This window comes from Marmota flaviventris, chromosome 19, assembly GCF_047511675.1.
Source record: "Marmota flaviventris isolate mMarFla1 chromosome 19, mMarFla1.hap1, whole genome shotgun sequence".
NCBI classification, from domain to species: Eukaryota; Metazoa; Chordata; class Mammalia; order Rodentia; family Sciuridae; genus Marmota; species Marmota flaviventris.
Genome location: NC_092516.1, coordinates 32,084,725 through 32,097,722, shown reverse-complemented (window position 1 = coordinate 32,097,722; position 12,998 = coordinate 32,084,725). Strand labels below are relative to the sequence as shown.

Genomic DNA, 12,998 nt, shown 5'->3' with positions numbered 1-12,998 from the left:
CTGATACATGGGAGCCTGAGGCAGGAGGATTGAAGGTTGGAGGCCAGCCTCGGCCATTTAGGGAGTCCTTACACCAAATTAAAAATAAAATTTAAAAAAGGGGGAACAGGGATGTATTTCAGTGGTGGAATTCAATTCAAACAAGCAATAATAAGTAAACTGCTTTCCTGGGTTCTGTGAGCTCCTCGAGAAAATAATTCAACTCAAAGAGAGGGTCATGGAACCTCTGATTTGTAACCAAATGGGACAGAGGCTGTGGGTATCCTGGGAACCTCTACTTATGATTGGCATCTGAAGTGGGGGGTAGTCTTATGGACTGATCCCTTAGCCAATGGGGTCTGTGCTAACTCCAGGTAGTGTCAGAAAAGAGGTGGATTGTAGGACCCCAAGTTAGTGTCTGCAGAGAATGGAGAAAATTGCCTAATGAGGGAAAAATGTCCCCATACAGCTGGTCACAGAAGTGCTTTGTGTTTAGTGAGTGTGGGAGGAAAAACCCCTGCCCTTGTACACTTACATTCTAATGAGAAAAAGAGTCAAGAAATGATCTAATGGATTTATCATGCATTGTCAGATGGTGATAAGCACTAAAAAGAAAAATGAAGCTGTGTCTCAGTGATGACTCACTGTGTGTCTTTGGGCAAGTTGCTGCACCCCTCTGAGCCTGTTTTCTCATCTGCTAAAAGGGAGCCCTTACTCACCTGCCCCATCCACCTTCCCAGGTTGTCAGAAGAATCCAAATGAGTTAATGGACCCAGGAACCCTTTGTTTTTACTGTTGTACCAACAATAACCGTGACTCCAAGGACTTTTTTCCTCCAGGGACCTAAGCTCTTGCTTTCTATAGAAGAACAGTAAACTGTCCCCAGATACCATGAGCTGCAGGTTCCACCCAGTGCATGCTGTGTTTTAATTTTTTGTTTTTGTTTTTGCAATGCTGGGACAAAATACAGGGCTTCAGGCATGTTAGTCAAGCTCTCTACCACTGCGTTACATTCCCAGCGCTATCTATTTTTTACTTTGAGATAAGGTCTCACTAGGTTGCCCAGGCTGGCCTTGAACTTGCAATCCTCCTGCCTCAGCCTCCTGAGTCAATGGGATTACAGGCATGGGCCACTATGCCTGGCTCTGACTGTGTTTTTGAAGGAGGAAAGTGTATGTTTGCCTACTTATTGGGAGGTGGTCATCATCTGACGGCTACCTTGGGAGCCTTCCACAGACCAACACATTTTCCAAAATGGAACTTTCTAGAATGCTGACCATAAACACCCCCACCCCACCCCTGTGAGAAGCTCAACCCCACAAGAGACTAAGGAGCAGTTTTTGCCACATTGACCACCCATTGGATGCTCCTGTTTTAGATTCATTTGCCACCCTTGGCCCCCCTTGTTCTGTGTCCCAGGAGGCTGACATCTACTGGCACCTCCAGGACCCCACTCTCTGGCTTCTGGCTGGGTTTGGCCAGGGGAGATGCTGGGAGGACATGGGTGAGCAGGAGGGAGAGGCAAGCTCGCCCTGGGCTGCTGGCCTTTTGGGGCTGTGGCTGCTCTGTGCCCCTGAGCGTCACAGATTTCACTGCAGCCAGATCCAGGGTGCAGTGGCTTTTCCTGTCACTTTTCCAGGGACTGCCTCACCATCCCCTGTTGGATCCCCTTAACCTGCCCTTGCTCAGTAAATTCTCTTTATTAATTTGGTGACCCCACCAGAGTGTGCTTTTTCCCATGAGACTAGGACTGGGGCAAGAAGAAAACCTCATGCTCCTGACCCGGCACATCCCTTCCTAGGATCTTGGTGGGGCAGGATCCTGTTTCTGCTCACTGGCTCCTGCTCCAGGTGGGTTCCTTTCTCCTTTAAGAGTGAATTGTGGGGACTGGGGTCGTGGCTCAGTGGAGAGCGCTTGCCTGGGATGGTTGAGGCCCTGGGTTGGATCCTCAGCACCACATTAAAAAAAAAAAATACACATCAACAAATAAATAAAGGTTAAATTCTTGAAAAAAGAAGTGAATTGTGGGGGCTGGGATTGTAGCTCAATGTAAGAGCATTTGCCTAGCACATGTGAGGCACTGGGTTCAATCCTCAGCACCACAGAAAAATAAATAAATGAATAAGGGTATCATGTCCATCTACAACTGAAAAAAAAAAGTGAATTATAAGATCAACAACCTGAATATAAAAGCAAAAAACATACAACACTAATAACAAAACACAGGAGCAAATCTTCAAGACCTTGAATTTGGCACTGTTTTCTAAAATATGACACCAAAAGTACAAGTGACAAGAGACAAAAATAGATAAATTGGACTCCATTGAAACTTACTTTGCCTCAAAAGATACCAAGAAACTGGAAATGCCTACGGAATGGGAGAAAAATATTTACAAGTCATATATTTGATAAAAGTCTAGTACCCAAAATATTAAAGACTTATAATTCAATAACAGAAGGACAAACAATCCAATTTAAAAATGGGTGAAAGAAGATGTATGACAGGATGTTCAACAGCATCAGTCATTAGGGAAATTAAAATCAAAATGAGGTACCTCTCTATACTCCCTAGGATGGTAGAATAAAAAGAAAGAAAGAAAGAAAAATAGATGTGTTGGTGAGGATGTGGAGAAATTGAAACCCTTGTGAATTGCTGGCGGGAGTGTAAAATGATTCAACTGCCGAAGAAAACAACTTGGCGCTTCCTCAAGAAGCTGGTTAGAATTATCATACGATCCACTGATCCCATTCCAGATAAATATCCAAAAGAATGGAAAATGAGTGCTTCAATAATACAGGTTCATGTATGCTCATGGCAGCACTATTCACAGAAGCCCAAAGGTGGAAACTACCCAAACATCCAACAACTGAAACAGCAGAATATCCACCAGCGGATTGTTATTTACTTTTATTATTATTATTTTGGTACTTGAAATTGAACCTAGGGGTGCTTTACCACTGAGCTACATCCCTAGTCCTTTTTGCTTTTTATTCTGAGATGGGGTCTCACTAAGTTGCTTAGGATCTCCCTAAATTGCCTAACCTCGCCTTGAACTTCGGATCCTCCTGCCTCCGCCTCCTGAGCCACTGGGATTACAGGAGTGCGCCACTGCACTTGGCCGAAAGTGGATTATTACTCAGCCATACAAAGGGAAGAGGTCTCGAGTTGTGCTTCAACGTGGATGAACTTGGAAAACATGCTAAGTCAAAGAAGCCAGGGGCAAAAGGCCACATAGTGTAGATCCCATGTATCCAATGGCCAGAACAGGCAAATCCAGAGATAGAAAGCAGATTGGGGATGGCCAGGGTACTAGGTTTCCTTTTGGGCTCATGAAAATGTTGTGAAATTCGAGGTGGCAGTTTTACAAAAGCGTAAATGTACTAAATGCCACTTAATTGTTTGCTTAAAGTAGTGAATTTTATATTATGTAAATTTCACCTTAATTTAAAAAAAAAATTGAATTGAGGGATAGATATGACTAATAGTGGATGCCAGGAGGAATAACCCCCAGGCAGTTCTTCCCTCCAGTCCCAGAAGCCATCTTTGAACTTGAGAGAGCACAGAGGACCCCTAGAGTCTGTAGGTCCAGCCACCCATTTTACAGATGGGAAAGGCAAGCTGGGAGGGAGCCGGGACTTGCCACAGAGAAATCCAAGAGGACTTAGAGGCGGGGCTTTGGGGTTCGGGGCTGGCATTGAACCATGATGCCACATGGCCTCTACTGGCCACTAGGGCTGAAGGAGGCCCATGGCATGATCGGAGAAGTGAAGTCTGAGCTGACATGGGCCTTCGGCCCCGAGCATGTGGAAGGGACCAAGTCATCAGCCGGTTGGTTCCCTGGGCTCAGCCATGCCAAAGGCTGCAGCTGAGTCAACCCAGGTTTTGCCCCTTGAGAGTCAGCCCCTCCTTTGGTGCAGTTATAACTTTATCTTTGAGAGGAAAACTCATTACCCAGCTGTTCTATTTCTGCCCTCAGCCTGCACCTCTGGCTGAGGTCATCAGTTTCCCCACAAGGGCAATGGGAGGAAAGTAAATGTCCTGGATTCAGGACATTCACCGATCCCCCCACAGGGACCCAGGAGCATCCGTCAGGCCCTGGAAGAGGAAGCCAGCTGGGCCACTGGGGCCCTGAGGGGTTCTTTTCTTTCTCAAGATTTTGCTGGCTCAGATCTTTTGGGCAGGTTTAAAAGGAGATGGCCAGGCTCGGCAGGACACCCAGTCTCTTCTGGTGTGGTCTCAGGTAAGTACCGTGGGGCTGCTGGGGGAGACGGAAACCAGGATGGGGTGTGATAGAGAATGGACAGGAAGTTCCCAAGGAAAAGGGACATAGTGATGACAGGAGAGCAAGGGGCAGTGAGGATGAGCATTTTGGGAACACCAGCCTGCCCCAAGGGCTGCAGAGGGGACTCTCACTCAGTCCTCCAAGTGAGCTGCCCTCCACGTCCACTGGATATGGGCTACTTACTCTATAAGACATCTTTCCCTCTGAAGTCACTTTCATCTCATGAGCTAAATTTTTTCTGTTTTGTGTTTCATGAATTTTAAACATGGGTCTTGGTTATTAGAGACACCTGCTAGAAACTATTTTGCTGGGGTGAAAGGAGTGGTTTGGAGGCAGGGGTCCCAGGAGGACAGAGCAGGAGGTCAGTGGCCACCGAAAGGAACCGAACATGATGTCAGAGACCTGCATGTCCCTCGGGGAAGTGACTGGCTGGAGGGATCTGTGTCCCAGGGGACAACAGCAATGGCATTTTAGCTTGTGGTTCATCAAAGAACTACAATTAAAAAGAAAATAAATACGAGCAAAGTGAGGCACAGTGGTGCACACTTGAAGCCCAGCTATTTGGGAGACTGAGGCAGGATATTGCAAATTCGAGGACATTCTGGGCAACACAGTGAGACCATGTATCAAAATTATATATATTATTATATGTATATATTATATACACCTCCTAACTGGTATAAAAAAGGAGAATCTCTTATCCCCATTCTTCCCCTTAGAACAACCAAAAAGAAACCCAGATGTGGGCAGATGTTTTGTCTTTTTTTTTTTTTTTTTGTACTGGGGACTGAACCCAGGGACACTCTATCAGTGAGCTCCATCCACAACCCTTTTTTATTTTGAGACAGGGTCTCCTTAAGATGATGAGGCTGGCCTCCAATCTGTGATCCTCCTGCCTCAGCATCCTGAGTAGCTGAGATCACAGGTGCATGCCACCTCGTCCGGCTGTAGATATTTGGTCTTAATGACAAGTTGAGTGAACTTAACCTGACTTTGCTGATATGTGTATTTCCTTTCCATGTGGATTTTGGTTTCATCTATGTTTACTAGAACAGAGAAACTAGACAACAGAAAGATGATGTAATTGAGCTGTCCTATCAGGGAAGACAAATGACAAAGGGAAGTTTATGTTGAGCAATTGCAGCTTCCAGAAGGGGAATGGGGAGGGGGAAAGCCCAACAAGGGGACTGAGCTGCTCAAAGTGACTTTGAGGTCTGGATGGTGGGCCAAGACTCTTTGATGCCATCAGCAGAAGCCAGGGCTTTGCTCCTGAAGACAGACCCAGAGAGGCTGGCAGGAGTTCTTAGCCTGGAGTTTGGGGGTCTTCAATGAGAAAGTGACTCCATCATGATTTCTCTACCTTTAACTGAAACATATCCTATCTGCCACCCTCCATAGCACAGGCAGTAAATCACAGTCCCACAGCAGTACTTGTGACTTTCTCTGCAGTGGAAGTCACTATTTTTGTATCAGATTGCAATTGTTGCAGGTATCTTGAAATATCATTAATTCTCACCATTGCTTCAAAACAACAGCGTTTGTAGATCATGTTATTTGATGCATTTTTACAGAAGCATTTATATTACTATATCGTGAATTTTTAATACTTTGGTAATTGTATCCTAATATCCTTTGTTTCCTTGGTATTTCTACGGGTTTTATTACCCGAAGTTGAAACATTTTGTCCAATGAGACCACACTCATCCTCAGGTGGCCAAAGGGCTCCCTAGCCTGTGAAGGCACAAGCCCTCCACCCCCGCCTTCCTCTTCTCATGCAGCTGATCTACCCAGCCTTGGAGGTGTGGGATTCAGGGAGATGAGGAGTCTGGCTTGACCTCCACACTTGCCTGTCCCAACTCAGCCTCTTTTGGAGACACCAAAAAACTCCATAAGAGAGGAGGAGGCACTGTAGAGCAGAGGTCCAACATTCAGCCAGAAGCCCTCAATCTTCCACTGGGTTATTTAAAGATGGAGGCTATACTCCTGGCCTTGAGAACAGCATTGTGGAAAAAGGTCTCAGAACCTCACTGACTTTGAGATGGTTCTTCACTCCCAAGGTAAATTGGGGAGGCTCCTGGCTTCTCTGTCCCTAGAGCCCCTCCTTCCTAATCAAACTGGGCTTAGAAGCCAAGGGACCTAGGCATAAGCCCAGGCTGACCTTATTTTAGGAGAGAAAATCATTGATCCAGGCCGCCATTTTGTACCAGAGAGATCCTTGACATCTGGTAAAGCCAACAGACCCTCAGACTAGAGAGGCTCCTCAATTTATGATGGGGTTCCACCCTGCCAAACCCATCACACATTGAAAATATCATAAGTTGAAAATACATTTAATACACCTAACCCACCCAACATCACAGCGTAACCTTAAACATACTCAGAAACCTTACTTTAGCCCACAGTTGAGCAAAATCATCTAGCACAATGCCTATGTGTTCCGGTTTGCGTCATCCCAAAGTTGAAAAATTCTAAGTTGAACCATCATAAGACAGAGACTCTTCATAAGTATTTTAAATGCATAAAATAAAACCCACAGGTCTGCAAAGGAAATCAATAGTATTGGAAAGCTGCTACTGAGACATTAAAAATGAGTGTCCTTTATAAATAGATTTAAATAACAATATCTGTGGGTCTCATAGTTTCAAAGTTGAAGGGAGGGTAATATTTTGACATGTCTGTGACTTTTCTAAAATGAAAGGGAAACAGCTGTAATTTCTGTGAGGAGCAAGGCATAGGCCATGTGGTTTGTGGCCTCTGTTCGTATCTGAAGGAAGGTGAACACCTAGTGATCATTGTTTCTCATTGCATTCATTGAACCTTGATTAAAAACCTTTGATTTAAGCTGGGTATGCTGGTGCACACCTGTAATTCCAGCTGCTCAGGAAGCTGAGGCAGGAGGACAGCAAGTTCCAGGCCAGCCTGGGCATCTTAGGGAGACCCTGTATCAAGCTAAAAAATAAAAATGTAGCTCAGTGGTAGAGTTTCCCCTGGATCCAATCCCCAGTACAGCAAACAAACAAACAGCAACAGCTTTGATTTAACCTCTCCCAGCCCAGTCTTCTCCGTATCCCTACCTCACAGCCTTATGTGAAGAACATTCGATAACAGATGCAGAAGCACTTTGTGTTAGTGATAAGGATGTGACTGTGAGGAATTTAGCTTATGTTTTATTCTTGATTATGAAGACTTAATGTCACCAAGACACCCAAAGTGATGTAAGAGAAGCCAGCCCTACCTTTGTTAGGATATTCCTTCAAGCTGATCAACCAGCCTCTGCAGCCTGTCCCTGTTTCCCTCCACAGCTCCCGGAGAAGTCCTGCTTCCGGCCATCAATTCCTTCCTGATTCTCCTTCAGCTGAGCTGCCATGCCTGGTGGGTACAAAGGGGAATGTGGGGACGATGTGGACCCAATGCCCTTCCTGGCACCTCCCGACAAGGAGAGGATAGAAGCCATGAACAAGCCATACGACATCAAGAGGTCCTGCTGGGTCAAAGACGAAAAGGAGGGCTTTATTGCTGGGGAGATCCAGTCTGAACAAGGTGACCAAGTCACCGTGAAGACGATCACCAACCAGGTGAGTGAAGAATAATCTCTGGGAAGAAACCGAGCATTAGGGATGGCAGGGACCCAGGCCTCTGCTGCATACACTTTTACTCAGCAGGCAAAAAGAGTAGATGTCCCTGAGTCCCCCATCCTGGCTTTGAGTCCAGACTCAACTATACTCAAGATATGTGGCCCTGGGTAAGACACTTTCTGTCACTAAGCTTTGGCTCCATCAGACTGGGGATTCCAATGAGATAGGATATAGGAAAGTACTTGGATACATGAATGTAAGGGAATGTGATGATAGTCATTTATCTTTAAAGTTCCAAGCACCTCATACATGGAATTTATTTTCTAAGAGTAAAAGTGAACATCCCACCAACATACAGTCTAACTGTGTGTTCCATGTCCCATGTTGACGTAAGAAATGCAGGGCAAGGCTCAGACCACCATGGCTCAATGAGCTCTTCAGCAGCATGAGTGACAGGTGGTGGCTCCTGAGCCCTTTGCTGCTGCTGCTGGTGTGCTAGACCCAAGCTGGCTCACAAAGGCCCAACAGGAAACATTCAAGGGCTTCATGGCCAGTTGTTAAAACTTTGGTATCTGATATCAACCATGGTGGAAGTATTTTCACCACTGAAATTGGCAAATGCTACAAAATCACGGATTTCTACATATATACCCTCCTCGGTTGGTTTACCAACACACCACTTTCTCTGATAGTCCATACTTTGTCTGATGATGAGGTATGACTTGAGAAAGTAGATAGAAAATTTGGTTTATTAAACCCCTAACTCACTACCTCCCGCTTGGCATATTCCTGGGAAGACACTTGACAGTTTTTGAAATCCTTTTGACAACTATATGTGGTAGGATTTATTGACACTATTTTACAGGGGAGGGAAAAGAGGATCAAAGTGTCTTTAAGTAACTTAGTAACAAAGACAACAAGTGATGAGCTTGGAGTCAAACCCCCAGTATTTGGTTCAAATCCCCATGACCCCTCCATATCACTATGTCAGTTCTCCATGGTGGACGCCCAAGAGCAAGTGTGAGATCAGTCCTTGATTAATTTCTTAAATAAAAGAAGTCAGAGATCTTTGATGACCAGGACATGCCGCCCTTCTCTCTGTGCCTGCATTTGAGAGGCCTGGCACCAGAGAGAAGAGGCCATAGTTGGCATAAAGCGGGTTTGAAGGCGAAAGTCAAGATTGACTCTCATGGGAAACATTTTTCAGAAGGGAAGAGCATTGTAATGTTGCAAGAAATAATGGACAATAGGAGCAGGGCCTCTGGGGCAGTTTGGATGCAAATTTAAGGAAAACAATCAATTTATTTGAGCATCCGCAGTGGACAAGCCAGTCAGCCCAGGTGTTGGGTAGGAAGAACAGAGCCTGTCTCACTACCTGGCCCCTAAGATGAAGCCAAAGTCCTTCTCCTCTGTTGGAGCTCAAAGCATGTGGGCGAGGTCCTTAGATCTGGAAACTACTGGACAAGAATTCTGATTAAAACCCAGCTTGATTTTCCAGAGGGGTGGTGGCCATTACTGGGCAGATTTTCCAGAACCGTCAAGACTTCAAATTATCTGCCTATTGTACTCATAAATTATTAAAAGTCCCAGAAATCCCAGTATGTATTCAGGCCTTACATCTAAGGCTGCCAGCTACCAAAAGATATTTGCTTTTTGGATCACGTGTCTTCCTCTTTGGTCTCAGATTCTGAAACTGAAAAGCTGGTGCTAGTTTTCATTTACAGATGAAAAAAATCAGGGTGCTTCACCCAGGAGTTAACATACCATTCAACAGCATTCTTTGCTGTTTTCATTTTTTGTCTTCTCTGCTTGCTTGTTTTCAACTTGATCCTTCAAGGTGACTTGGTGGGAGCAGGGAAATGCCTCCTCCCCCCACTTCTCTCTCTCTCTCAATGGAAAGTTCTTTAAACTTGGTCTTCAGGGAGAGTTCCAAAAGACATCTCTACAAAGTGTCTCTGGGAGTAAAGAGCAAGCTCTGATCAACTCCCAATATGAATTTAGCTGGCAGAGAACGCATGGCCCAGAGGCACTCCGCACCACAGGGAGGGAATGTGATAGCTCACAAGGTCTTTTTTTCATGACCCCACTTAGGTCTGTATCATTCTCCCAACAACCAGCTATTGTCTTCCCTACTTCAAAGGGGACACAGTTAAGGCTGCTATGGTCTCTGAAGTCCTTCCCCATCCCAAATCACACAGTGGGATGTGTCTGGATCAGGAGCTGGACCCCCTGGATACCTCACCCCAGCTCCTTCCAGGACACCAGAGGGTGTGTGGGACCCTGTGATGCTGTCTTAGCTATGAAAGCACTATTTCCTAATGCACATGCTGCTGTGTGTTGACCCTCCAGACACTCACTATGAAGAAGGATGACATCCAGCAGATGAACCCACCCAAATTCTACCAGGCCAGTGACATGGCAGACATGACCTTCTTGAATGAGGCCAGTGTCCTGGACAATCTTCGCCAACGCTACACCCACATGAGGATCTATGTGAGTAGCAGAGTTTGGGGATGAGGGTGGGGAGGAGGGAACGTGTCTTCCGCGCCTCTTTTGATGGGGTGGGGCAGCTACTATACTCTTCCAAGCTCCCAATGTACATTATGACTCAGAAGAGGGCACAGGGATCATAGTTTTGTTGTTGTTACAACTTCTGCCTCAGGCTTTCAGTAAACTCAGTGATGGCACTATCCCCATAGATAGCTGAAATCTTTCGGCCAGAAATCTTCTTCCTCATGTCCTCCAATCCCTCAAAAGCTCCAATAAAAATACCATTTCCCCCTAGTGATTTCAGACATTTTTTTAAAAAAATTTATTTTTTTTTAGTTTTGGGTGGACATTTTTAATTTTATTTTTAATGTGGTGCTGAGGATCGAACCCAGTGTGTCATGCATGCTAGGTGAACACTGTACCACTGAGCCACAACCTCAGCTCCTCGGACATTTTATTAGAAGTCCTTTTCCCTCTATCCATCTGTCCACCCATTTATTCATCCATCCATCCATCCAATCACTCATCTATCCATCCATCCAGTCACCCAACTTTCCATCCATCTATCTATACATCTATTCATAGATCTATCCACCCATCCCTCCATCCATCTACCTTTCCACTCATTCATCTATCCATCCATTTCTTCAACAAACATTGAGGAAATGTGACTTAAATGCAGCCCTGGGTCAAGCATGAAGTGCATGCCTATAATCCCAGCAACTCTGAGGGTTAAGGAGGGAGGATCACAAGTTCAAGGCCAGCCTCTGCAACTTAGTGAGACCCTAAGCAACTTAGTGGAATGCTGTCTCAAAATAAATAAAAAGGGCTATATATGTGACTCAGTGGTTATGCGCCTGAGTTCAATCTCTGGTACAAAAAAAAAAAAGTGCATTCCCCGGGGGACTTAGGAAGAACAACAGACTGCATCCTTGAAGAAGTTCAGTTTCTGTTCATCTGAGGTGATGAGAAGAGCAAGCTACAAGCAGTCTGCTGAGTGTGTCTAAAAAAATCCTCAGACAAAAGGATTTTTTTTTCCCTGAAAGTGTCAGTAGCTAAATTCCACAGTGGTTTGTCTAAGGAAGTTTGATGTTTTCCTCTTTAGATGTGGTAGGAATGAGTGAGGTGGGGCCTAATTGCAAAGTCAGGGTTGCTGGGGATCTCCCCTCCCCAGGTCTGTGGTTATAGCTAAGATGGCTGCTGTGCTCACTGGTCTTGTCCTACTTTAATACTATTTTGCTTCTGGATTCAGACCTGTAGAAGCACCTAGCCCCAAGTGGTACTGAAAGATCTCTGGGAAACTGTGACAGATATTTTCTGGGTCTGGAGGTTATGGAGTGTCCCTGAAACTTGGGTCTGGGAAAGAACTACATCCATCCCTGGCTAATCCTGGAGCCTGGGCTGACGATGTTGGTGGGTTTGATGGTCAAGCTTGGGGCTGAGGCTTACTTTGGACCATTCTATAGTCAAGCCCTTGCTCCTGGTGGGTAGACACACCATGTCATTGGGTTAAGGAACTGTAGACTCTGTGGAATGTGGCCTGAGGGACTAAGGCAGGGAGACACCCCTTAAATTAAAGCACCCCTTAAATTAAAGGCAGGTGGGGGCTCAACCCCAACTACTTCCCTCGGGTAACCCTCCTGACCAGGACAGGGACACAACTGGCTTTTGGGCTGCTGCCTGCCCCGCTCCCAGCTGATACAGAGCTGGAGGTAAAGAGTGACTCAGTGGCCACAGTTCCAACATGAGACACCATGTGTCATGCTCTCGACACGTCAATGGGTTTTCTTTATCTCATTTCTTTTTCTTCCAGTTCTATTTAATATTTCATTTTAAAAGCTCAACATATCACAGCTACGCTAAAGAGAAACTAGATTTTTTAGTATTTTTTAGATTTTATAGATTATTTTTAGATTATTTTCACTTGGGCTCAAGTAGAAGGTCAAGTAGAAGCAAATGAGGTTGAATTGAAAAGAGGCATAGAGTAGAGGCATTGGAGGTTATTGTGACCACCAAACAAAGGAAGGGAAAATTGGAGACCCATTGATTTGGCCATTTTCTGTCCTCATTTATTCTCCCTTCCCTCCAATAATTTCTTTTACTACATTGGGTTTTTTTGTCCTTTTTTAAAAAGTGGAACTATTTCTTACAAAATTGCAGTCTTGGAGCCAAAAGAGAAGTTGGGGTTTCTTTTCAAGAATAAATTAAACCCAGTTGCCCACCAAAAGGGACCTGGGTCTACAAAGTGCAGACTCTTGTGTCTGTTAAAAACACCAGAAATCTCTCAGGGAACTCTCATGGGAAATCGCCTAGATAATTAAGTGGGAAAAGCAAGACATAAAATAGCATTATAGAGCATTATTTTTGTTTGAAAAACAGGGAGAATGTGTCTCTGAGTTTGCTGGCATATACATCCACAGCCATAATGGAAAATATATAAAAAAGATTTAACAGCAGCACTTACCTGTGGCAGGAGAAAGTTGGGCACCCAGCAGGTTGGGGGGACTTTTTGCTGTGGATGTGTCCATAGAGTAACTGTGTTACCTATTTATATAATTAACCCAAAAGAAAATGAAGCAAATAAGTATTAAGGAGAAGTTTTGTTTTGCTTGATGAAGAGATTGATTTTTGCTCTCCACTTTATCTGTCTCAGAGAAATCAGTGGTTCTCT

The 12,998-nt window shown here is 44.9% G+C and overlaps 1 protein-coding gene across 1 annotated transcript in view; it reads left to right on the top strand.

Annotated features, from left to right (window-relative positions):
• The first annotated feature begins 7,627 nt into the window (after positions 1–7,627).
• Myh16 (myosin heavy chain 16) overlaps positions 7,628–12,998 on the top strand; it is a 54,646-nt gene continuing 49,275 nt past the window's right edge. Inside the window, exons 1-2 of the mRNA XM_027953256.2 lie at positions 7,628–7,837; positions 10,187–10,330. Of these exons, the coding sequence (XP_027809057.1) occupies positions 7,628–7,837; positions 10,187–10,330 (354 nt within the window). The remainder of the gene's footprint in view (positions 7,838–10,186; positions 10,331–12,998) is intronic.